This window comes from Lactuca virosa, chromosome 8 (assembly GCF_052849685.1).
Source record: "Lactuca virosa cultivar CGN04683 chromosome 8, Lactuca_virosa_CGN04683_v6, whole genome shotgun sequence".
Lineage (NCBI taxonomy): Eukaryota > Viridiplantae > Streptophyta > Magnoliopsida > Asterales > Asteraceae > Lactuca > Lactuca virosa.
In genome coordinates this window covers 9,731,924-9,759,829 of record NC_136433.1, presented here as the reverse complement: position 1 = coordinate 9,759,829, position 27,906 = coordinate 9,731,924, and the positions used below count along the sequence as shown (strand labels likewise).

The following is a 27,906-nucleotide window of genomic DNA, read 5'->3' as shown; positions in this document are numbered from 1 at the left end:
ACTCGATGATTCCTGAAAAAGCATGTAAAACGAGCGTCAACTATAAAAATAGTTGGTGAGTACTCACAGATAAAAAAAATATAATCTTGGTTTCATGAATCGAAATCAAAGTTTTGATAAAAGTTTCCATAAATAGAAATATATTGCAAAAATGAGTAAATAAGTTTGCGTAAACAAAGTTCGTTGTCATCATGAGAGATAAAGTAAGTTGCCCAAATGAGATGCAACGTTCATATTCTCATGAGAAATAAAGTTCGTTACTCAAACGAGTAAACATGTTTCATTGCTAAAATGAGCAATCAAGTTCGTTGCTACAAGGAGCAAAAAATTCACTGCTAAAACAAGTATATAAGTTTCCAGTAATAAAAGCTCGTTGTTGTAATGAGAAATGAAGTTCATTGCTATAATTAATAAACAAGTTTATTGCCATAATAAATAACAAGTTTGTATGTGTATGTGCAAACAATGAGTTCCCAACCAAGCCTATGACTGATGCCCTATCAAGATCTATGCTTATCGTTCCATAGATTATATGGTATCATGCACTCCAACAATCGGGCGAGTGAGGAGTTGTCAATTCCTAATAGCGCTATCCACAATGACCATTGGCTCAAAGAGTTAATGGTTGGAGTAAAGTATAAGGGAAGGGACTTAAAACGATAAGTTCTCATGTTCCGTGTTGCATAGACATACATAGCAGAATATAGCAAATTATAGCAAAATATATCAATCGAGTTTGATACGAATCAATTTAAATACAACGAACAATAAATAGTTTTTCGGACATGCTTTTCCACCCCAAAACATAAAAACCGAAAATAGGGGAGTGTGTGAATACTCACAATGCATTGAGATGGTGCAAATGGTGCCTTGAACTACGCTCCACTCGTACCACTATCGTTTTCCTACAACGATGTTACACGCTAATGAGTCTCTAATTGAAATCTAATACTAGTATATTTACTACTACAATAGAATTATGCCAATAATGTGTCAAAATTTAATATTCTTACGTTATAAACATTTTCTGAAATGGTGATATTTTATAACTCATGTGATTAAGATAATTTTGGATATCATTTTCCATATTTTTGTAATATTAATTGAGTGTATTTCAATACATTTAAAGGTGTTTTAAACTCCTAAAAATCCAAAAATATTATCAAACAGTTTTCAAAATTCATCAAATTTTACATTTTTGTTCCAAATACAGTAGACGTCTTCCATAAATTTTCTCTTGAATTTTTTATGTGATTAACTATTTTTCCAAGTTTTTATTCCTTCATTACAATATAAATTCGTGAAAAATAGAGTCCAGATGATAAAAATTCCCAAACTTTTTATAATACTACCATTAGACATACTTAAGCTGAGAAAAATATAAAAATGGATTTTCAAACTATTTAACCCAATTTTATGATTTTTGAACATTTATTCTAATAAAAATTGAAATAAATAGAAAACAGTTTCTAAAATTGCCCAAACTTTTTGTATAACTGTTATTAAACATTCTTAATCTGGGAAAAATGTAAAAATAGATTTCTAAACTGTTTAACCGAATTTTATGATTTTTGTGCATTTATTCTAATAAAAATTGAAATAAATAGAAAACAGTTTCCAAAATTGCCCAAAATTTTTGTAACACTGTTATTACATATATAGAAGCTGTGAAAAATATAAAAGATATTTTTCAATTAGTGTTGCTATTTTTCTTTGTTTAATCCTCTTAAATAATCATTAATTAAAGAATAATTATTAAACAGTTAAAGTAAATTACCAAAATTTTTGTAAAGTTCATTTACAGTGTAAATAATCTGGGAAAAATCCCAAAGGTGGTTTTTATCTACTCGAATCTGATTTTGTGGATTTAAGTGTATTTAACCTTAGAAAATAGGAGAAAATATAGTATACTGAATAGACAAATTATCAAAATTTTTATTTAGAGTTCTAATATATTTTAAGGTCTTCTGGTAAATTTTCATGAATTTTGGATGAGTACAAATGTTTTTCCCATTATTAGTCCATTATAAATGCAAAAATCGGGGAAAAATAGGAATGCATTATGAAAAATTCTGAAAATATTTTTCTGAGACTTAGGTGCTGTTTGTTTTTCTGAAGCCAAAATGTCTGCAGTCTGCGGACCACATCTGCAAGCCTCTGCAGCTGAAGAGGTGGACCAAACGTCTGCAGTCTACAATAGGAAGACTATTTGTTTTTTAAAGTCTGCAGGCTGTTGAAATAAACTGAATTTTAAATAAAATGATTTTACAAACTTAAATGATTTTTCAACACCAAAATTTTAATAATAATAGTCATAAAACACTCAAAATAAAATTCATGCAACTAAATTAGTCATACAATAAAAAAAAATTGGTTTTACAATAACAATTCATATTAGAATCGAAATGCAATGCTTTTATAAATGCAAAAATTATTAATGGCTTATATAATTCATATTAGAATCAAAATGCAATGCTTTTATAAATACTTTAATATAACTCACTGTTTTGGTCTTAAACAATAGGCATATCACATTTTTTTTTAAATTCTAGTCGCACATCATAAAAGTAGAAACATGGTTTTAATGTTCTATTTTTTTTTCTTTTAATATTATTGAAAAAAATCAATAAACAGATATATACATTAATCATTAAATAAACATAAAATAAAAAAGTTATAATAACTTATACTTTCAATATGATGGATTGGGAGGTGCCGAAAGAAAAAAAAAAAATGTGTATATTTTTTTTTTATTTGTTTTGGTTTAGGTTTATTGGACTTGTGAAGACCTTAGAAGACATTGGTGCATGTCTGCTCCAAGAAGACCTCGCGCAGACGTCTTTAGGTCTGCGCACTTTCAAAAAAACAAACGGTCTGCGAGGGCATATGTCTGCGCGTGGTCTGCGCGGCGCACACAAAAGTGGTCACGTAGAGCTGCAGACAAAAAACAAACAGCACCTTACACATAGGGTAGGAGCTGCGAAAATTATTAGATACCCTTTTTAGATTGTGTAAAGTGGTTTTATGATTTATTGGGTCTAAACAAAAAGAAAATTCAAAACCATGCTAAATAGTAACAAAAATAGATGAAACTTAATGAGAAGTCATTGTTTAGAATAGGGGTCATCCACTCTAGGATTTATAGACCTCAGAAAGTATTTTATATGATTTATTGCCCTATTTTATTGAAATAATTATAATAATTCGAGAAAAATGAATTATTTTCTGAAAATTTGTAGAACATCTCATTTTGTTGGTGGAATATAGGGAAAAATCGGATTTGATCAGAAAAGTTGTTTTAGATATCTTTTTTGGGAATAAATCCTTTATAAACCTATTTGAAAGTTTTTTAACAACAAACTTTGATCATGAAGCATCTAAGCTTGAAGATCATCACCTGCATGTTGGTTTGAAGACCAATCGTGTGTTTGAAATGTTCAAAAATCGTTTTTGAAAGAAAACTTAGAGTGCATGTGGTGATTTTCCACCAAAACTTGTAGAAAAGTGCATTTTCATGATCTTGACTTAGGTTTAGGTCCTTGGATTTCACCATTTACAACATGCATGTTGTTTTTTGGGTGAAATCCTACCACCATCATCATCAAAACTGAAGTGAATGAACATGCACACAAATTTTCTAAGAGAAAGGTGTAGAAAAAGAAGGAAATGCAAGAAAAACCTTGAAAACATGAAGGAAAATGAAAGGAAATCGTGTTCTACCTTAATGAACACCACTAGATGATGAAGATTTTGAGTTTGAGGTGTGTTCTTGGACTTATTTTCTGGAAAATTTCTTGGGTATAGAGAGAGGAAGAGAGAAAATAGAGTGGTGAAGGTAGAGAGAAATGATAGAAAATGAGAGAGAAGGTGGAGTGTGAGAGAGAAAGAAGTGATTATGTGTTTTGGGAAGAGGGGGAGTGTCTTGGGAAGAGGGTGGCCGGCTTTGGGGGATAAGAAAGGGTTTCCCTCTCTTCTGTTTTTATAAAAATTCAAATCTTTTATAAAAAATATCAAACTCTTTTATAAAATGTGCACTAAAATCAAGTTTTTATTCATAAACCTTGATTTTTGATTCATAAATTAAGGGTAAATGTTAATTAGTTAAATTTTATTTCCTTAAATGCATTTTCATAATTTTAATTATTATAAGATAATATTAGAAGCTTCATAATTATTTTTATAGAATTTTTAAGGTTAAAGTTTATAAATGTGAGTTTTTAGGGCATTTAGGGTTTTTGAGAGTTTGTAAGTCTTTGGATATCAAAATTAATTAAATTTTGAGACTTCAAACTATTTTAGAGTTTCATAACTCTTATTCAAGTTAGAAATAATGTTTGTAATTTATTTTTTATCGGTTTATTGGCATTCTATGTAGTGATTCCGAGATCCAACGAAATTGAGGAATCAAGTATACTAGCCCTAGTCTTCAACTTTGACTTAAGTTTCTATAAGACTTTGACCTAATTTCCACTTATAGGTCAAGTGAATGATGTGTGTATATGATTCATGAAATGGTGTTCAATTCAAGGAATGACCTGAATGTGGATAGTCATTACAGTTAAGTAGTAGTAGAATTCACATATCAATGTGAAATCTAAGTACACTATCCTTCAGTTCTACTTGTTTCCGAGTTTCTAGTAGGTTATAACTTAGCTTCTAGTCACTAAGTATAGTATTTGTCGTGCCTATACATGCAACTAAGTTTAGTCAAATCTATAACCGAATCGAATTCTGACGGTTGTCACAAATGAACATAATGAAACTAAGTTACTTACATACTTTATGTCTCTATGAGTTAAACCTAGGGTTATAATTCAGGAAATAGCAAATAATGCGCCCATACCAAAATCAAATTCACCAGTCGTTGATTTGCATCCAGTAAACCAAAACAAGGAAGAGGTCCCAAATATTGAATTGATTTTGGTAAGGTATGAGACACCGGAATACAATAAGAATAGGAGATTGCAGTTAGTTGAAGGAAGTCAATCATGTAGTAAGAAATTGTGTTTCAACTTGGAACACATTGCAACTGTTGGTGATCAAGATGCACATGTTGAAATTGGTAATCCAGGTGCAACTATTGGTGATCAAGATACATAAGTTCATGATTAAGATACAGAAGTTCATGATCAAGGTACAACTGTTGGTGATCAAGATGTACAAGTTCATGATCAAGATACAGAAGTTCATGATCAAGGTGCAACTCTTGGTGATCAAGAAGCAAATACAAAAGTGTATGATACCTTTTATGACCAATCATTTTACTTTGAAAACTTTCATCCTTTATTTGGGTAATATACTTTTAATGAACCTAATGATCATAGTATGGGAGTTGGTTCAAGACTTTTTGAAGGTCAATTTGAAAGTAAGGGAGTTTGTTAAGGACCTGGTGAACGGGGTAGTGATAGGGGTATTGAAAGGGGTAGTAAAGAGGGTAGTGAAGCGAGAAAGGAAGATAGTGACTTTCTTGAAGATGAAGAAAATTATGTAAGTGATGTTGAGGTGGACATGAGTGATTTCTATATGAATGTTGATCTAGATGTTGAGTATGTTGATAGAGGAAAGGGTGTTGAGGGTATTAATGAAAATGTTGATATTGAAAATATTGAAGATGTTGAAGTAATTGACAATGATGAGTGGGACTCCTTAGTTGAAGATATTGATGATGAGAGGAGGAAAGCAATATTAAAATAATTAGTAAATGAGAAGAAGTGCTATCTTGGTGAAGTTCATGCAGTTACTTTCAAGTGGGTCAAAAGTATAAAAGTAAAAAGGAAACTAATGACAAAGTCAACAAACTTGCCATTGAAAGTAGAAGGAATCTTGTTTTCAAGAAAAACGAAAATAGGAGGCTTGGGTTTGTGTGTAAAGGTAATATACCTAATGTAAATGCAAGTAGGGTAGGTAAGGGTAATAAAGTGAATTGCTCTTGGTCAATGCATATTTCAAGGTAAAAAGATAGTGAATATTGGTATGTGAAAACTTTACTAAACAAACATATCTGTGTTCAAACTAGAAAAATTAGGGCTTGCAATGCGAAGTATATATCCATGGAAATCTTAGACTTGGTCGAGTCTAACCCTACATTACCCCTTCGAAGCATTCAAGATCAAGATCAAAAAAGGCCTCAAGTTGGTGTGTCCATATACAAAGTGCAGAGGGAAAAAGCAACAGCTACAAAGTAGGTAACTAGTGACTACACAAAGCAATACGAGGTGTTAAGAGATTATCTTCTGGAACTACAAGCAACTAATATGGATACAACTCTGAAGCTTGAGGTTGTTCATGATCCTAACAGTGCTAGAGAAACAAGGCAGTTTAAGAGGGTGTATGTTTGCTTAGGGGAATTGAAGAAAGGGTTTAAAGCAGGGTTAAGAGATATTCTCGGACTAGATGGTGCTTTTATGAAAGGACCATTTCGATGCCAAGTACTCATTGCAGTTGTATTGGATTCAAATAATGGCATATACCCAGTTGCATATGCCATTGTTGGGACTGAAAATTTGAGTAGTTGGAAATGGTTTCTAGAATGCTTAGGAGATGACTTAGAGGTGTATTCTAATTCTAACTTTACTTTCATGAGTGATAGACAAAAGGTACTATTTTCTTCTTTTTTGTATAACTAATTGTTCATTTATAGGACTAATTATGTGGGATAACCATTTGTAGGACTAATTATGTAACATCCAAAAATTATGATGTAAAAATTTCATTTTTAATTCAACCAAAACATTAATTATCTTTAAGTCAACATTTGATAACTTCTTATCCAAATATTAGGAAGTACTTTTATAAGAAAACAGTTATCAAAGCACAATCTCAGAATCATCATGATAATGAAACTTGGTTGGATGCGCTGCGATCAAGTCGGGCCCTTCCCTCTCGAACCAGAAGTAACTGAAACCATAACCATAAAAACCGTAAGCACAAAGCTTAATGAGTTCCCCAAAATACCACATATCATACATACCATAGGGCCTAGCCCTCATATTGGGCCCAACCCACCATAACGGGCCTAGCCCTGCTAAACCATTGGGCCTAGCCCAATCATACAAATGCAAAAGTCACAAAGACAGTTAGCACCTACATAACATACAATGGACCTAACTGTGACATCCCCATTTTCACGACCAGAAAAAACCGATTTTGTTTATGCTTGTTTAAAAATCAGAGTAACATTTTAAAGAAAAGTGTTGCGGACTTTGTTCCCAAAAGAAAATATAATAAAGATTTATCAAAGCATTTCCGAAGAAATGTATTTCATTAAAAACCTCGGGATGTCATGTTCGATACAGATCAAAAGCATAAACAGTAGAATATAAGCCTTACAACATTTATTCATATCTACAGGCCTATAATCCGTAATCCCTCATCCAAACATCACATCTATGCTCGAGTGCCACTACCTGTAATACAAGAAACTGAGTGGGTTAGGCTTGGGAGCCTGGTGAGCACATAGGGTTTTCAACCCACAATAAATAGGTTTATTAATTTCATCAACCAACAATAACCCGATTACCCGTTCCCGTTATCCTCACTTTAAGTCCCTAAAACACCTATCATAAGGGACCTAGCCTAAGGATCATCATCGGGATGGGCACTATTACCAAGGGGGTTCCTCAGCAATAAATGTCCTTAAGGCAACCATGGGGGATGGAGTACACCGGTGAACACATCGTTCACAAACACCTACAGGTTGCGAGCCTGCTAGCGTTCCACTCGACTGTCTAGAAGAGTCTGTGGTCGTCATCTATACTCCGCTAGATGACTGGAACATCGTCAACATCGAGGCCTCTCATCATTTTATTTCTTCACACACCAACTATTACATCTACCCATGTTTTACCCAACACATTTTGTAGATATAAAATACATATACAGTTTAAATCATTTAAAACATGTATAAAAACGTTCATCCAGCATAGACAGCAAGTATTCAGATAATATGCACACATAGCACGTAATTTATATAAAATACTTCATATCTATGTGTAAGATGAAAGTAACTATGCACTCACTTGTTAAAGTGACGACTCAAAATTCGAGCAGCGCTTCGCTTCTTAACAATATGATTTCCTTTGACGAAACCTAGTATTATTACCACTAGATTTTAGTCTAATATTTATTGCGACTAATTATTAGTCTAGATTCGTCATTAACTCAGAGTCTACTTCATGATCTATCAAGTAAGGAACAACTAGGTAGGATCATATCGGAGGTAGGGTCCGTTTGGTATACGAAGTATACTGTTTGGAAATCCTACTTTAAACACCTCACTAAATCACAGCCTAGACATCATTCTCGTAAGTAGATCAATCAGTATAAAGACTTTAAATCACTGATAAATCTTATTTATAGGTTCATAATAACGATATTATATTGAAATATAAGCTATATTTAAAGTACAGTGGGCGTATCTCACTTACAGCGGGTTTTGCTAAAAATCGGGCTCCGCTGGAGCAGAGCTTTTGAGCCGAAAAGCTCTTTTTCTCGGAGCTGTCGGGCGCTCCAGAGCTTTCTTCTAGCGCTAGGGGAGTTTCCTAGGTCTTTAGGGGGGTTGTGGGAGGTTTAGAGAGAAGTTAGAGAGAGAAAGAGAAAGGTGGAGGTGTGAAGAAATGAGGGTGTAATGGATTCTAAATTTAACCACGTCACCCCCTTCGCAGCAGCACCCTGTCGACTTCTAAATCCCGTAACTTTCGCATACGAGCTCCGTTTTCGACTTTCTTTATATCCACGCGTAGGTGGAGACATAATCTACAACTTTGGTTTAGAGTCCTTTGGCTAATTCTCGACCGATTTTAAATTTAACAGTATGAGAATATTACACTGTTAACGACCGTGTAAAACTCATAACTTCTACATACGGACTCCGGTTTTGTCTGTCTTTTTATCGTTTATCTCCTATTAATGAGATATTTAATTCTCATTTAGGTTGCTTTGGCCAAAAATCAATCGATCTAAAATTCGAATTTCGGGTTGTGCACTGTTATGCCAAATCTTAGAAAAAACACAACTTCCTCATACGAAGTCAGATTTGGGCGTTCTTTTCATACACGCTCTCGATTTAACGTATACTACTACTTTCGTTTAGATCGCAAAGGCCAAAAAGTCCTCTATCGTAAATTCACTATTTATGTCATGCAGTATCGTGCCGGTTTTGTCATGAATCTTCGACATGCCATAACTTCTTCGTTATAACTCGGATTTCGACGTTCTTTATATATCCGGAATCCTTGTTTCGACCACTACAACTTTATGTATAGATATTGGGTTTATCTAACACCTTATTTTCAATGCTTATTTTTATTATATTTTTATAAATCAATATATAAGCACATAAAATCACACAATTCACATAATATTCAAGTAATTCATCTTTATTACTTCAAAATAGGTTACAATGGTTGACCTGACTATTACATCACTGTACTAATGCTTAGCCCAGAAAAACGGGCGTTACACTAGCCCTTCCTTGTAACTACGTAAATTTTCAAAACAATTTTTCATTTTTAAATCATACTTTTAATCACAAAACATAATGTATTCACTGTCTCATAACAAAACATGTCCCAGAATCTCAATAACATAAACTCCATAAGTGTGTACGGATCATGTCGGCGCCTTCCCGCGATCCTCGCTAGTACCTGAAACATATATCATAACAACTGTAAGCATAAATGCTTAGTGAGTTCCCCAAAATACCACATACAACACATACGCCTTTCCAGGCCATAACCCTATAGGATCTTCCGATCCATGTGTCTCAGGGGACTTCCGTCCCGAATCCCGGTAGACCTTCCGGTCCTACCCGTACCGACCTTCCGGTCCGTAACCTCTTGACCTTCCGGTCCATATCATCTTGACCTTCCGGTCCTTATCATCTTGACCTTCCGGTCCTTATCATACTTAACATACATAACACATACATATCTCATACATATCACATAACACATACAGCTCATACATCTCATAGCATATAAGACCTTCCGGTCACACATAGGTACCCTTCCAGGTACAATATAGTGAGAAGACCCACCTCAATGAAGTCGGATAAACTCTCGTGCTCAACGTCCTGACCTAGCCTCCTCCTATTATTCAAATAGCATTCCCGATCAATATTCTCTCATAGCCTCATCTCTACAGATTGGGTAGAAGGCCATTCTACCCTTCCCTGAACTCTCTTGAATCAATCTTGACCAGAACCCTAAAGTCAACGAAAGTCAACGGTCAACTTTGACCCGACTCGTCGAGTGCACATGGGCGACTCGGCGAGTCCATGCGGGTCCTGTGAATCCTTCTAGTCTCTCTTGGCTCGTCGAGTCATCCTTCCACTCGACGGGTTTCTCCTGTCACGAATCGCGGGGCAACCCCGACTCGACTCGTCGAGTCCACTTATGGACTCGACGAGTTGCTTCCATGTTCTTACTCAAATGACCTTCTAAGGTCAGATCTGCTTCCCTAACTATCAGATCTACCCTTCAAGTGCTCAAATGTCACGTAAAGGTGCAACCTTTACGTGCATGCAACCCACATCAAGTCATAAATGGAGAAATAACTCTAAAAATGGCAACCTAGTCTCCAATCCTCCATGAACAAACAAAAAGCATAATGGGGAAGGTTCTCTGGACCTCTATGGGTCCAGATCTGAGGTCTATCCCAGCAAGGGACCATAAACTCAACTCTTCAAGCCTTCAAAGGATATAGAAAACCCTAAATCATAAATCTTAACCCAAAACAGAAAGGAAGTTCGATTTGATACCTCAAAAGTGTAGATCTTAACTTGAAAACCCTGGATCCACAGCTCCCTTGACCTCCTCTTGTTGGAAACCACTTCTCCTTTGCTAAAACACACAAGAAATGGTGAATTAGCCTTCCTCTTGCACCACAAGCTTTCTCTCTGCTCTCTAGGGTTTCTCAGGGGTGCATTGGCCGCAAATGGAGGCCATAAAGGCCTTTAAATAGGGAACAAGCCCGAGAATTTAGGGTTTCACTTAACAGCGCGGACTCGCCGAGTCCACGCATCGACTCGTCGAGTCCTTCATTAAATCAGACAAGAGATGCGCGATCCCACTCGGCGAGTCTGAGCGCCTACTCGCCGAGTCCCTCTCTAAAACTCAATATAAATACTTAAAATAAGATACCTGGGAATCCGGATGTTACATTCCTGTTCCATGGCCTAGCCCAACATACAAATGGGCCTAGCCTGTCATACAATAGATCTAGCCCAACATACCATGCAAGAGTCAAAAAGATAACTAGCATAACAAAACCTAGTGGTCCGGAATTTGTGCCTTCGACCCATGAGTACAGTGAGGAGACTCGCCTCAATATGCTGACAATCAAATAACTGCTCGGACCGCTGAATCAGATAACCTTCGCCAACTAACAATAAAAATAATCTTAATCAATAATTAACTCGATAACCCAAAATCTGAGGCCTACTCCACAAACCAAAATCCTATAAGGTAAAAGACCATTTTACCATTTTCTTACTTGTTGCATGACTAAGGTCCAGCCTAAATGCACAAAAGCCCAAAATGGCAACCTAAAGCCCAAATCAAAGCAACAAAAGCCCATTATGGCCCAATAACCTGATTGGGACCCAAAACCATCATGGACCTACTTCCAAGAAAACCCTAAGTCCATCCATGGCCCAAAGTCAGAAGCCTAATGTCACAATAAGGCCCAAACCTTAAAAAGCCCAAAATGACCAGTTGGGGAGTACGCTCTGCGTACCAGAATGGTACGCCTCGCGTACTCACCCTCTAAGAACAGGGTACAAGATATTGATGCACGAATCACCCATTACGCTGAGCGTACTCCTACGTACACCCAGCGTACTCAGCAGAGAGCCAAAATCCATATTAAGCTCTTAATGGTTAATACAATGACTTCTAAACTCAGATACGACCCAAATGAGATGTCTTAACACGTAAAGTTGGCAACTTTACTCCTTTGCATGGATTAATGGGACCAAATCCTTAATAACATCCATAATACACATCCAAGCTCATGCATAGTCCAAAAAAGTTACCAAGATGGCATTTTTATGAACAAGGGACCTCTCAAAAGCCAAGATCCAACACTCTAAGCTCTTGGAGTAGCTCATACTCACAAGGATGACTCTAAGTACCAAAACGAACCCAAATACTCCTTAAAATAGATCTAACACCTGGATTCATTAATATAGAAACTTTATACCTCCAAAATGTAGATCAAGATGAAATAAGCATGGATCCAAAAAGCTTCAAGCAATCCTACACTTCTCCAAGAAGTTCTTGCTTCCTCTATGAACAACAAAAAACATGAAATACCACCAAAAGCTTAAAAACAACTCAAATGGAGGCTAGGGTTTCGTTTCTAGGGTTTAGAGGGATGGAGGATGAAGGTAATAGGGTTTGGTGGTGAGTTAAGGAGCTTAAATAGGGTCCAAGACCCTAAATTAGGGTTTGGATCTGACTGGAGTATGCCATGCGTACTTCTGGTACCCCCAGCATACTCCACAAGGCATGCACGATCAAATTGCTTAGTACGACCAGCGCATACCAACGTATGCCCCGCATACTGGTGTAACGCCGTAAATTTTCATACAAATTTTTCATTTTTAAATTCACATAAATCACATCAACACATATCACAAAATCCCCAAAATGTCAAATTATTAAAACACATGTTCTTAATTGCTTGAATAAAATCCAGGATCCTCAGAAACATAACTCCATCTCGTGTGTACAATCAAGTTGGCGCCTTCCCGTGATCCTTGAGAAGTACCTGAAACACATAACACATAACACGGTAAGCACGAAGCTTAGTGAGTTTCCCAAAATACCACACACATCTTATTAGCCTCTCATGGCTATATCTTGAGTAAGACCCTCCGGTCAATGTGTCTCAGTGGAACCCTCCGGTTCCACACCTCGGGTGGACTCTCTGGTCCTATCCCAACAATGCACAAGATAATATACGACATAAATTACAAAACAGAATGCATCATACCACATACCAAAGTATAAGCACATACGATCAATATTTACACAGGTTACTATAACAACATAAGTCACAAAGACAGTATGCATGATAACACATATCATATTATAAACAAATAAGACCCTCCGGTCAATAATGTACTAAGACCCTCCGGTCTACAATGTACTGAGACCCTCCGGTCAATAATGCACTAAGACCCTCCGATCAATAGTGTAAATAAGACCCTTCGGTCATTAACAAGAATAAGACCCTCCAGTCACACACAAAGTACCACACGGTAAGTATAGTGAGAAGACTCACCTCGGATGGCGAACAGATCCTATAAATGTTGTTGTTGTACACCAGCTTCTAACACTGAGCCAAACTCACAATTAACCCCATTAGGATCTAGACCAAACCTTCACATATTAGGTCTAAATATGGTCCACCAATCCGGTCCAGAAATAACCCAAGCCCAATGGGCCCAACAAGGACCAACACCAAATTGGTCCACAAAAGTCCACTAATGGCCCAACTATGGCCCAATTTTCCATATTGGGCCCAAACCTCATATGGGCCTTACCCTAAATCCCATCTAAATATCCTAGTCCACATGATTGTTCTTGGATGGCCCATCAGTAGCCCAGTCACCAAAGCCCAACAAAAAGGCCCAAGCAAAATTAGGGTTTTCACATAAAATGACAATTAGGGTTAAGTGTTTCTCACTTAACCCATTAAGTACTTAGCCCATTAAGTCCATCACACCACTAGGCCATTCATACAATGAAGTCGGACATAATTCATAATATCAATTTAACAGTCCAACCGCGGGTCCCGGTAAAATTCAAACTAACAAACCCAAAATTAGGGTTTTCTAAACCCTAATTAGGGTTTCTAGCCCAATCACAAAGCAGCCCAGTCCAAGATTAAGTGTTTAGGCCCATTAGGGTTCCACTAGACCGGGCACCACCCACCGCCACCCCGGGCGGTGGTGGTCAACGGCAGCTCATGGCGGCAAGCGGCGGCAGCCACCATTTCTAATGGTGGTGGTTACTTTTCCGACCAAAACATCGCTCAAACAACATAGTACGACCATTACACGCCCAAAATACACAATAAACACAAACACACAGCCACCCACGCGGTGGCAGGCAGTGGTAGGGAGCGACAGCCACCACCTCACGGTGGTGGTTGTGGATTCTCTTGGTCCCCAGTCGAGCAAACACACACACATGCTCGTAAACACGAGCTGAACACCGAAGTATTCTCAAATCGGCCATTTCAGGTGGAAGGTGACGACTGGAAGCACAAGAATGGTGACCCAAGGCCACCGGCGACCCCAAACAGTGTCGTATACACAACAATAACAAAAGAGGGAGGAGGTGGTGGCGTTTTGACTTACCGGCAGCTTCCCATTCGCACACGCCCAGCACAGCAACAAATCAAGGCATCAACACTCAGTCCCGGTGGTTTCTTCGACTGTCACAGTGTTTCCGGCATTATGGTGGCGTTCTCGGTGGCGAAGTGGTCGCTGACGGAGGGTGATGCTCGGTCACGACAGGGGCGGCGGCTGGAGGGGTTACAAGTGATGGTGGCGGCCGATACACAATGGTTTAGGGTTAAGGTTCCCTTATCCAACGAGTATGGAAGGAAAAGAAGGATACGGGGTTAAACCCGTGTCCATTTCAAACCATGTTGCCAAAAAAACACTTTTGGTCCCTCCCCACTAATTTATTTTCAATGCAAATCCAAAAGTTACCCTTTAGCCCCTGATTCTATAAATTCGTTTCCACTTAGGTCCAAAACTTACCATACACACCTCGACTTCTGAAACCCTTCTCAATTTAATTCCAGAACTTACTCTTTTAACCTTCAAAAATCCAAAATTATATCAATTAGCTCCCCAACACCAACACCCCGCTAATTATTATTTACTTTAGGATTATTATTCATATTAACCCTTATCTATTTATTTATTTAATATACGGGATGTTACAACTGGCCTTCACACTTGTACGCCATGTGTACACTTTTGTACGCCCCGCATACCCGGTTTTACCCAAAAACCACTAAACTTTCGAAGGTCATAACTTCTTCGTTATAAGTCCGTTTCCGACGATCCTTATATCCACGAAAAGGTAATGAGAAGCTCTACGCTTTCTATTAACTCATACTTTCCTTAAAACTTTTCGAACTAAAATCCAATTTCCATAAAAGACCGAACTGACACTTTACCGATATACCCCCTTGGCTCCAATACACAAACCAAACTCACGGGTCATCCAAATTACATTACCCACACCCAAATGGGTCTAAATCTCTTTTTTTCAATGGCCCTAAGCCTGATGATACTCGGTCTGAGGTTCACCACCCCTATTAGGAAACAATTCGGTACAGGGCTTTACAAATTATGTATGATAATCTTTTACACGGACTTTTACCTGCTATTGCACAACTGTACCCACAAGCTGAGCATCGGTTCTATCTATGGCATATTTATGACAATATATGGAAAAATAAAAAACAAAAGAGTATAAAGATCACTTATGGCAGTGTGTAATAGCAACCATAGTACCAGAATTTGAACACTGTATGAATGAACATAGTCAGTTTTATACGGATGCTTTTGAGTGGTTGAAGAGAATCCCTCGTAATGATTGGGTCATAAGCCACTTTTCAGGTTATATTCCCTACCTTAGGTTTTGCTTTACTAGTGCTTAGTGTATTTGACTTATTTGATATAGTGTACTTGTTTTATACAAGAAGAGTAGGATCAGATATATTGCTTAATAATTTGTGTGAGGTATTCAAAAGTAAGCTTATTCATGGCAGGGATAAGCCCATTATACGTTGTCTTGAGTTCATCAGGCAATACCTTATGAAGAGGATTTGCAATGTGATGAAAGTGATGTCTAAAGCTCAAGGTTCACTCACTCCAACAACATCAAAGTTACTTGAGAGAAACAAGGAAGCTTGAGTCCAATATAGGGCTAAATGGAATGGGACTGCAAAGTATGAAGTTTATGGTCCTTGGCATGACCAACATGTGGTTGACATGACAAATATGGCATGTACATTCAGAAGGTGAGAGTTGAATGGGATTCCATGCAGACATGCCATAGCTACAATACATAAAATGGTTGATAATGGGGAAAAAGTTAGGGAGCTTTACACTTATGTCAACAAAGTGTATTGGCTTCAAACTTGGAAGGATGCTTACTCTTACATTGTGGACCCTATAAAGGGTAGAGCCATGTGGCCAAAAATACATGTCTAGTGAAATTAACACCACCACCACATCACACTTAACCTAGGAGACCAAAGACCAAGAGAAAGAGAAGTGAAAATGAAAAGTATGATAGTCAGAAGCATAGGCATGTTGTAGGTGAAGCTGAAAGACTTACCAGAAAGTTTCTTAGTGTCAAGTGTAGGAAATGCAACAATAGGGGTCAATACTCCAGGACTTGCAAGGGTCAAGGAGGGAATGCAGGAAGCAGTCAAGGAGGGAATACAGGAAGCAGTGAATGAGGGAATGGAGGTGACAGTCGAGGCAGGAGTTAGTGTGTTTTGTTTAAAAACTTATCTTTTGGTTTAGGACTACTTTGTGCATTTTGATGTAATGGTTTAGAACTACTTTGTTGTCATGGTTTTATTTTGGTCCTTTAGCCCTTTTGGTCATGAATTTAATGTCAACCTTTTGTGATTGTTAAAGAATGATATTTATGGTGTATTTCTAATGGTTTACCACGTTTAGAGGCTTTAATGACTTTGTTCTGAAACAACAAATACACATTAACATTAGGTGATAACTACATTACATTGTCATTATAATCATCAAAAGGGTACACATTTCTGAAGTTATCCAAAAAAACCCTAAATCGGTATTATAATATCAAATAGCAAAAAACTACCACATTCCCCTGTTACAATATCATAATCCAAAAACACCCAAAATTCCATGCAACTATAGGGGTCCCTAATTCCTAAACCCTAAATGAAAAACACCCAAACCACCATAAATAGTACCCAACTTGCAAACAAACACATCTTCAGTTTTGCCACTTAATAGTTTGCAGTGTTGATATTTCTCAATAATTCGGGTATTATCAACATAGATCTTGCACACATTTGAGGATCAATCCATCCTAAGAATCTACATCTGGAACCCTTCAAGATTTAAAAAAATTAAATAAATAAATAAAAGAAGATAAACATGGGGTGATTTTCCAAAATAAGGGTAAAATGCCAAAATGGAACACTTACCTGTTGAGGGCAGGAAAGAAACCCTTCGGCCAGGCTTTTTTGATGTCCAAAAGGTACGAACCACCGCAACCCTGCCACAGAAACACATCACCATTTCGATTGTTGATGTCTAAGAAGTTGCGAACATAGAGGATGAATAGGGGAGAATATGAAGCTCGTGAAGGTTGAAGATGTAAGAGTGAGGTAACTAGCTCCTGCTTTTATTTTGAATAAGGTTGCAAAAATGATCCATGTAGGTGGAAAGACGAAAATACCCTCATCTTTATTGCAGGTAACGACACATATGGACGGAAGTTAGTGTGAGGGACCAAAAACAATAAAAAGATCAAATTTTGGACTAGTGGTGCACCAACATTTTGTTTTGGACCAAAAACACATAAATTTGTCAATCATATATAGGGACCATTTTTGCAACTTTGTCTTATTTCCTTACAAAATATGTTTCGTTATCATAGAAACTAACCTAGTTTGTTTCCGTTATACATCACTATGCATATTACATATACATAATCCAGTTATTCAGTAAACCATATAATATCTGAACTTAAACCTCTAAATTATTATGTGACTCCCATTATCTCTTTAGAGACTTAGTTCACCAACTATTGTCAAACACATTTTCAATATTCCCTTTTGGGACCATTTAAAATGACCACATCCAATCCCCTTTTATTCCAAGTATAATCATCACCAAAAGTACAATTATACATGCACAGATTACAAGGTGCTCCAATGGAATTTGGTTGTAATGTAATGGTGGTCGATTTGAGTAGCCATCACTATTCAATTCCATTTAGAGTGGGGAAAGATTTTGGTCCATAGTAAGTGTTGTTGAAGTGGGTTGGGTTGGGTGTGGGGATATGGGGGTTGTCTTCCTTTTGTCAACAGAGATATGGTGAGGGAAGTGGAAGACACTATTCGAAGAAAAAGTATATTAGAAAATAACATATGAAAAGGTTATATTAAAAGGACTTTATAAAAAATTATATTGAAACGATATGCCATGCGACACTCTTAATTTCTCTTAGCAAATCAGGATATCATATATCTCATCTTCGTATGTCGGTGACAACCACTTACATATCCATTTTAATCAACATGATTATTATAAAATTTGCAACCAAGTGATTGCATGGTTACAAAAGGTAAACACAATTACTCCAACATATTCATAGCTTCATGTTTAATACTTCATCCATTCCATATTAATAGGCTATGTTTCCTAATTATAACTTTGATGTCTAATAAATAAATTTTAGATAATTTGTTAGCAATATATACCATTAATTAATCCTTTCAAAATGTGCATCTATATTATGTATTTTCTAGAAGGTCTCTTAAACTTAGGGCAGCCTCATTATGTGAGGCTATTAATCAGACAAAGAGGATCTTTTTGGGCCATTCACAATATAAATTGGAAGTTTGACACCTTAAAGAAAATCTTCATTCTTTTGCTACAGCCTACAAGCGTTGGATTGGGTCCACACATTTCATGAATTATGTGTCCATTCCCCTTGGTCAAAGCAAATCAAGAAATGGTCCTTCCTTTTGACATTTTGAACAAAAGTCAGAGGGAGAGCACACAACTTGTGTTTCTTATATAACCACTTATTCACCTTTTACTCTGTGTACATCCCTTCTAAAATAATAAAGTCAAACTCCCTGGCGTTCATCCACACAATCTCTCAAAAGTCAACGCTTTCCGGTGGCTCCTCCTACTGGCACACACGTATCCGTTGACAGGAGGAGAAAGGTAACACTTTCCTTCACAAAATGGATGATGAATGGGATTTGCATGCGGTGGTTAGGAGCTACACCACCATCCCCACCGATGCCACCACTGCCGCCTCCGGTACAAACACAACCACCAGCGATGATGGTTTTGATATGGTGGAAACTGTAGCATCTGGAAATGAAATATACCAGTTTTCATACTCAAATACCGGCGAGAACCCATCGGAGGGATTAGAGGAAGTATACAAAGAAGGGTGTTCTCAGCGGCTGAGCACCATGGCCACCGCCGTTGTTTCTGGTGATGATGAACAACTGCCGGTGTTTGATGGCTCATGTGACTCGTTTTCCAGTGAGACTCCAAGTAGAAAAAGGTAATTAATGTTTCTTTAATTTGGGGCTTATATTCCATGAAAAATAGAATTTTATTTATGAAAAAAAAAACGATTGAATTTGAAGGAAAAACCAGCAGAAGAAGGTGGTGGTTGAACTGACACAAGAGGAGTTATGTAGTGATACATGGGCATGGAGGAAATATGGTCAAAAACCCATCAAAGGCTCCCCCTTTCCAAGGTTTTCATATATCTTCTTTTTTATGTACATAAATATTCATGTAGAATTGGAAAAAACCCCAATATCCTCATAAACATACCATGAAATTCAAATATACACGCATATATAAATAACTACACACATAAATGAAAATACAAATGTATATATGTTGATGTTTGGATTTCTAGGCATGAAAAACCCCAATACGTATTTGGTACTTATGGGTTGGATTGGATTGAAACGAAGTGTCGCTTGTGAAAATATGTTACGAAGATGTTTTTGGTACAAAGTAATATAATGCTTATTTAGATAATTAATTTCAAGTCATTAAATATATATTTACATGAGAATTAATGTTGGTAAATGGTTTATATATGTTTATGTGGTCAGAAATTATTACAAGTGTAGCACAACGAAAGCTTGCGGGGCAAGGAAGCAAGTGGAACAGAGCCACGTGGACCCCACCGTTTTTATAGTTTCATACTCAGGAGAGCACATGCACCCTCGACCCACCCACCGGAGCCCTCTCGCCGGCAGCACTAGGAGTAATAAGTCCACTATGGCCCACCTACCACCACCCATCTCCGATGACTGTCCTTGATACATTTTCCTCTTGAATTCACTTAACTTATAGTGATAGTATAGTCAATACTCAATAGTGTGAGGGTGAAAATGAGGTTAACGATAATGGACTCTAATTTTTTGTAATCCCTTCGTTTACATGGAATGTGGAATCTTTGTGGCAAAAGGAATGTTGAATGGTTGCCTCTCTTGTGGCATTATTTTTAACTCAATTCTTTCAAAGAATAAGGAATCATATGGCAGAAACGAATGTTAAGTTTGAGATATGTTCGGAAAAGGACTTGCGAACAAAAAAATCGGACGTGGTTTCTACTTTATACAATGTTTATTTACAAGATCTGAAAATCAAACCTCAATTTTATTGCATGTTTGACAAAATAAGGCTAATAATTGATAGCTGAAATTTATAGTTTTTATTTATGTCAAATTGTTTGACAATGATAGATTTTAGCTTTTAAAGATGTAAAGTTAAATAAAAACTAAAACCGAAAGCTAAAAACTAAAAACCCCTACTATCAAACAAACGTGTAAAATAACATAAAAGATTTATGTTCCATAAAATTACATAAAAACTAAAAGATTTTACTATCAAACAAATTGTTTTTCCATTTTTTTCTAAAAAACTGAAAATTAAAAGCTTTCAAAAACTCCATGTCGAATACACTCGTAATCTCAAGATCTACCAAGCCGTCAAAATAAGATTTCATAGCAACGCGTATTTCTGATGTAATAAGAGTTATGTTTATATATTTTTATGGTGAAATGTTGGAATCCAATAGGGACGAGCAAAAAACGAATCGAGCCAAAAAAAATGAAAACAACAAGATAGAAAAACCAATTATACGATTTTTAATTTGACAAAAAAACAACCGAAGTCGGTGCGGTTTTACCCTACAAACCAACACTCAAAACGGAACTGCATCACTATAATTATTATATATATTAAAATATTATCATTTATATTATATAATATATTATTTACATTGGTTTATTGATATTCATTTTTGAATAAACTGAAGCAGAATGTGAGGATCGAGATAATTCAATTTTCTTTTTCAGTTCGAACATAAATCTAAGGCTTATTGAGCCTGAGTAACCGCATCTCCCACCAAGCCGCCATCTACAATAGTACAATCTTCCAACCTCCATTATCGATTATGGGCTAAAAAGGTAAAGCATAAAAGTTGGTTCATGTTTCTGGGCTAGACATCTTGGATAAAACTGTAAAAGGCTTAAATGCTAAAAATTTAATCAAAAAACGATTTACTTCTCGTCTCTTAGGTGTTTTAAAATCGTACCACAATAGAAAACCACATCATTTTATTATGTTGTTTAAAATTGAAACCGTAATATTGGAAAAAACCGCAAAGCTATACCACTTGAAAAACCGCACACAACTGTTTTAAGATTGCAAAAATCAATGCATGTTGTTTGCAGTTCCCTTTTGGCTTAAAACCACACAGTGCCAACCTCTATAATCCAACAACCAAATATTGACTTTTTATCATATTGGTTATAAATGATTTTTACATATATTTTCGATTTCTAAAAACATCTCCGACCATATTCTATTTTTGCCACTAGATTCTATTTATAGAGCATAGAGTAAAGGCTTTAAGAAAACTCTATTTTACATTTTATAAATAGAGAAATGAATAATTACATTTTAAATTTGGAGTGTGAAATATACAATCTCCAACATACTTTGTTTCTTTATACTATATTTTTAGAATGTAAAATAGAGTTTAGAGTGGTTGGAGATGAACCGCTATAAACTCTATTTCACTATAAAAATAGAGTATTGTTGGAGATGTTCAAAGCGTTTTTCTTTTAGGTTTTATCAACAAGGTCAAACGGCTAGGATCAAAAAGTTTGGTTTCTTTCACTAATGCATCGAGTAAAAGTTGCAACCTATATCGGAGTTTACTGCACCCGTCGATATTATTTAAAAATAAGTAATAAAAATTTCAACACAAATCAACTAATAATTAATAATTAGTTAAACCTTAGATAACATAATTTCCTAACAACTTATAATTAATAACTAACAAATTTCAATTACAAATTCCTAACAAAATATTACATACTAACTGATATGAACTAGCATCTACCCATGAGTTTTGGAGTTGGATCTTAGATATAAGATAGGAGTTGTTTGTAAGTTCTACATTTGATTCTTAACTATCATTATAGAGAGAAACCGTTACAATTGCCTCAGGGAATGTGCAACGAAAGCAGGCTATGTGACCAAGTTTGATCGATGTGTAAGAGGAGATGGTTTTTTATTGTCGGAGAGATTAGATAACCATCTTGGTGGGAAAAGTGCAAGTGTATAGTGGGGATTCATATATCAGAATTAAGGATCCCCACGTGGAGGAGAAAGTATTATATTTATAGGGTTATGTTTAGGGCAATTAGCTCAGGTCGTGGGTCAAGCTTGTCAAGGGTTGGGCTATTATGTTGTTCTTCCATGTTGTGCTGCCAAACTAGACCTGCACAATAAGATCAGTTTTGTAATGGACACGAAAAAACATCGAGACTGAACTGGTCGAAGACGAGACCAGCCCGAGAACGTTTGGGATCGATCCGAAATAGACCAAGACAGGTGGCCAAACTTTATAAATATATCATTTTTTGTTAATTATACAATTTTTAATCTCATATTATTTAACATCTTTACTTTTTTTTTCTTTTATTAAACTTAAGTTATCATTATTAATAAATCTTAATCTATCATTTTGGTGTTAATCACACATTTGTTAACCGAAAAAACTCGAAACCGAAACAAAACGTAAAATTACTAAAACCGGACAGAAAAAGGCGTGCAGACATACCACGAGACCGGACCGAAAAAGACCGAGACCGGTCCCAAAAACAATTGGATCGAAAAAAAAAATCATTTCCGAAAAAGACCGGCCTAAGACCGTTTGGGATAGATCCGAAAAAAGATTGGACTATTCTGAGACTGACCCCAAAAAAGACTGGACCGGTCGAGACCGGTCTGGAACCGACAATATGCAGCTCTATGCCAAACAATGTTGTTATGTTGTATAAATCATGTTAATAGACCCAACATCATCGAGTACCCCAAATCAGATGTGATTGGTTTGCTACCCATTATATTGGAGTGGATATAGTCATATAAGTCGTACACCAATTAACAAACCTTAACAAATATAATATAGTAACAAATAATCATTAGCACACAAATACGAAATACATATTAAATATAAGATTTTAATAGCTAACAATTCGTAAATAGAAGAATAAATATTGAACACCATGCTAATATGTAGTTTTAACTTTTAAAGAAAGTCAAAGAAAAAGAAAAGTATACTTGACAATAAAGTGTCAGAATGGTTCATTATTAAATAACAACGTGATGAGAGGTGTAAGATGAAAAGGCATAAGATCTGAGTTGCTCTGGTCCGCATACTCAAACCTGGTCAAGGCCTAGTTAACGCAAGCCCAGGGAAGGCCATGCCCGGTCCGCAAGCGCTCCAAAACAGTCAGCATGTTAAGGCCCACGATATTTTCTTAGGCCTAGAGCCAAACTGGTTCCATGATTGTTTTTTTCGTTTGTTTAAGTGTTATTGTAGTTAATTTACTTAAACAACATCCTGTTTTCATAACTATAATGCATAAATAGATGAAATAGAAAGAAATGAGAGTATGATGTTATAATGCACATATAGATGAAAGTAGATTGTTATTTCTTTCATTTAAGTTATTGTAGTTAATAAGGTGAACATCTCCCTAAAGTGTGTGCTTAACAGTGAAAGTGTCCCGCATTAAAGCGTACGTTTGATGGTGAAGTTTGTGAATGAGTATGTAGTCTTTAGATGTGAAATCAAGTGTCCCACAATCTCTAATTTAAAATTTTTTAAAATAATTTTAAATTGATTAGTGATGGAACATTTTAATTTATATGTGTGCAACAAAATAGGTTGGGTTGATTTACTAGCAATAAAGCAGATTGCAGAACAGAAGTGTCATTGCATTGTGATCGATAAACGATAGTAATTTTGATTTGTATTAACATGAAAACAAAATAAAATTATACGTCTAACCAACCTTTACCAATTACCATATCATATACCCCTTATAAAAACCCCATCCCATCTCCATTCATATCACCACTTCCCATCAACGGGCAGTCATTAGAATCCTGCCCAAACTGCCCGCAACACGCTAGTCTTCTCTTTGAATTCGATCTTCTCTCTTTCAGTTTCCCTAAATTTAAACCACCTTCATGAGAATTCCTAGTAAATCCATGAACAATACTATTATCAGAATCCTCAACTTCCGGAAGAATCAACGAACCCGGTGTACTATCATCATCATCATAAGACATATCATTACAAGCTCCCGGAAACTCCTTGACTCGAGTCAACACCATATTAATTTCACCAGAAACAAAATTCAACCTTTCATCCGTCTCCACAGCTTCAGAAACTAAACTAGATACCATCGACTGTAACTGTAACATCTGATTCTGGGCATTTTGGTCATTTCCTGTACCAATTTGACTTCGCCAACGAATGGGTAAATACTGATATGGGACATTGAAACAGTTATTTGTGGACAAAACACGAAGAACATGTCTACAGAGGATTCCTGAGAATTCAAAATCATGGCAACTGCAGCTGATGAATTCATCATCTGGAATCCAGATTACTTTGGACCCACCGATGATTTCGGTGTGGTGGCGCACAATGAAGTAACTCTCATCGACCAATAGGGACGCGTATTGTGGGGCCAACACCAGTTGTTCTTGTAATTTGGAAAACGCGTATGGTGTGAGAACAGTAGCTGCATGTGATTCGATTGGTGAACCTGTTTTTAGAGATATTTTTTGACTTCTTCGAATCATTTTCTGTTTTAATGTAGCCTGATCTTTAGCTTCCATCACCACTGCCACCTGGATAATATATATATATATATATATATATATATATATATATATATATGTGTGTGTGTTAATATGAATAGAAGTTATTAAATTTATATGTCAAGGTTTAAAGTGGAAATACATATACATAATACAATAATCCATACCTGCTCTATGAAATTTTCGAGAACAGATTGTGCACTTAAAAACCGTTGAATGAAAGCATTTATTAACTCTGGTTGAAAAGTATTTGTCATTCCAGCAAAAAAGTAGCATCTCAAAAAAGGTAAAGCCCAAAACGTTCGCAAAGCATACAAGCTCACAATATGCTTGTTTCCATGGAGTCCATACCTATCAACCATCTCTCTCCACCTTAACTCAAATTCATCAACCAAATGCAAATTATAAAGCCCATGAAACTCAGCTTTCCACTGATCATATCGCGATCCAAGCAACACAGAAAACCAATCAGAAAATTTCGAAATGATTTGCCAAATGCAAAAAGCATGTTTTGTTCTCGGTGTTTCAATCGCAATCGCTTCTTTCAACCACATGTTTTGGTCAGTCAATATTGTTTCCGGAACCTTCCCATTCATGAAGGCTAAAAACGTCTTTAATGCCCAACGAAAAGACTGTATGTTTTCATCGCGTAAAAGAACACAACCGAAAAAACAATTTGTCCCATAACTATCCACCCCAAGAAAAATCCCGAGAAGCATATCGTATGAATCCAATCTATGAGTTGTGTCAAATACCACAACATCTCCAAAAGAGTCAAAAGATTGAGTTGAAGATGAATATGTCCATGCAATATGATCCAAACGGTTGTTTGAATCGATCTTGAAGTTGTATTTAAAGTTTGGATCTTTATCTTTCTTGTCTTTACACATTTTGAGAAGGTCAATAGCGTCTGAATCACGGTCAACGTTTCTAAAAGATTGAAGTAAATTTCTCACATCGATTTCCGTGAAAGGTAAACAACCGAGTTTCACGCCTTTTTCCAATTCCAACAACCTTAACATTTGTCTAACCGACATCCCGGCTTTTGCAAACATACAAATCCGACTCTTGTCATCCGATGACATCGTGCAATAAGCAGGAAGGGCATGGATGTCAATGGACTTCAAAAGGTCATGATTATGTACGTTGCTAAAACCAGTTATACGCCATTCGGGGACATCAAAATCTGCTCTTTTTACAATTCTCATATAAGCTTGGCATCCACAACGTGAGGATTTTCGGTTTCTGTGTACCTTTCCATCTTCTGAAGGCTTTATTTGTGGGTACCCACCACGGTGGCAGGTGAAATCCCGCCTTGTGATCCCCCGTCCCACACCATCCTTACCACGGGTACGATGGCGGCGGATTGAGAACCCACATTGCTTTGCGAAGCTACAGTAGAACTCATAAGCAGCATCTTGTGAAACAAATCTTTGACCGATAAAAGGGACAAGGTTGACTGAAGTTTGTCTGGATAAGATTGTATCCTCTGGGATCTCTTCAATGGTGCCGATGTCATCTGCTGATAAATCTGTTCCATTTTCGGATGTTTCTTTCATCATGCTTGTTATCTTGTGTAAATTACAGTATAGTCCCTACACATAAGAAAAAAAAAATATTGAGATGTGAACATTGAGGACACTGATCATATCAATAAGAGTTATTGTAATGCCCACTAGGATTGAGATTACTGCAGAGCTTTTCCAGCAGTAATATCAAGAGATGTTGGCATAAACAATGAAAAACGTAATTTCAGATAAGGTTACAGAATTTTAGATGGCGATTTCATGAAATTACTTCAAACTACTGAACCCTTCATTGATTTGCGTGCTAATAGATAACTGTGGAAACTAAAAATCAAGCATCTAAATGCGTAGCCGCTGAGGTTCATGATTCAGAGCATAATCTTAAATAAAAGCAAAACAACCCAACGAATACGATAATTAGAGCATCAGCTAGTCCAAAACAAAACAAGACTGTAGGGGTAAAATGACGATCTAACACAGTAGTATATACTATATGTGCTTAAAACCCTAACAAATCGATATATTCCTCATTCCTTATTAAATAACCGCAAGCTCGTCATTCAAGTATATGGATTCGATTAAATGGCTACGGGGTTTAATAACCATATATTGTTCAACTAAGATGCTTCGGACGTCGGTTTATAGCTAAATGTGCAATAATCGTATTTTTCACTCTATGAGTAGGGTTCAAAGTGTTTGCGATTGCATAATTAAAATTGCAGATATAAGGACAGCGTACCGAGTCGACGAACCGGCGAAGATTAAGCTTCAAATCACCTTACCGGCGGGGATCCTTCACTCCAGTCGATCTACAGATTCCATGAAATAGGAAATTTCGGAGTTGGAACGGAGCGCCGTGTTTGGGATTGCTTGAAATTTATTTTTTAAAGTTTTATCAGACATGGTATAAAAAATGAGGATTATTTGCCAAATTGTCAATGTTTTAAAAATTAAATTTTATAAAAAATGTGGATTATGTGCCAAAATGCTTCGAGTAGTTTGGGACTACGTACAATGTTTTAAAAATCTGGATTTTAATTGGACTGGTTTGGTTACTAGTTTTCGGTTTAATAAATTTATTGTCGATTCAATTCAATTTTCATAATATGTATTTTCTATTGGGTTTTTATCACCAACGCACAACAAAGTATGATTTTCGTCTTTAAAATGTCACTTAACTTAACTTTATACCTATTACACAATTCAAGTGAGAACTCACTTGTTATATAAGTGTATTTAGTCGGTATCCTAGTTAAAATACTCATTTTCGTATCTTACGTGGAATAAACTATGTTACATGGACGAGCAGACTTACGTGGCATGTGTAGTAAGCCTCTTTGTTAAGGGAGAAGGACTTCATCATATCAAACCAACGAAGCTCCTTCTTTTTTTACG

General features: G+C 36.3%; 2 protein-coding genes across 2 annotated transcripts; one reads left to right on the top strand and one right to left on the bottom strand.

Moving 5' to 3' along the window:
* Positions 1 to 18,838: 18,838 nt before the first annotated feature.
* Positions 18,839 to 20,306, top strand: LOC145133152 (putative WRKY transcription factor 27). The gene is made up of 3 exons (XM_079068086.1): positions 18,839 to 19,334; positions 19,420 to 19,533; positions 19,903 to 20,306. Exons 1-3 carry the CDS (start codon positions 19,003 to 19,005, stop codon positions 20,111 to 20,113), a joined length of 657 nt encoding a protein of 218 aa, XP_078924212.1. The 5' UTR covers positions 18,839 to 19,002; the 3' UTR covers positions 20,114 to 20,306.
* Positions 20,307 to 24,070: 3,764 nt separating this feature from the next.
* On the bottom strand, positions 24,071 to 27,400 carry LOC145132484 (protein FAR1-RELATED SEQUENCE 11-like). The gene is made up of 3 exons (XM_079067283.1): positions 27,251 to 27,400; positions 25,153 to 26,580; positions 24,071 to 25,015 (listed from the first exon to the last, which is right to left on the bottom strand). Exons 2-3 carry the CDS (start codon positions 26,545 to 26,547, stop codon positions 24,197 to 24,199), a joined length of 2,214 nt encoding a protein of 737 aa, XP_078923409.1. The 5' UTR covers positions 26,548 to 26,580; positions 27,251 to 27,400; the 3' UTR covers positions 24,071 to 24,196.
* Positions 27,401 to 27,906: the final 506 nt, after the last annotated feature.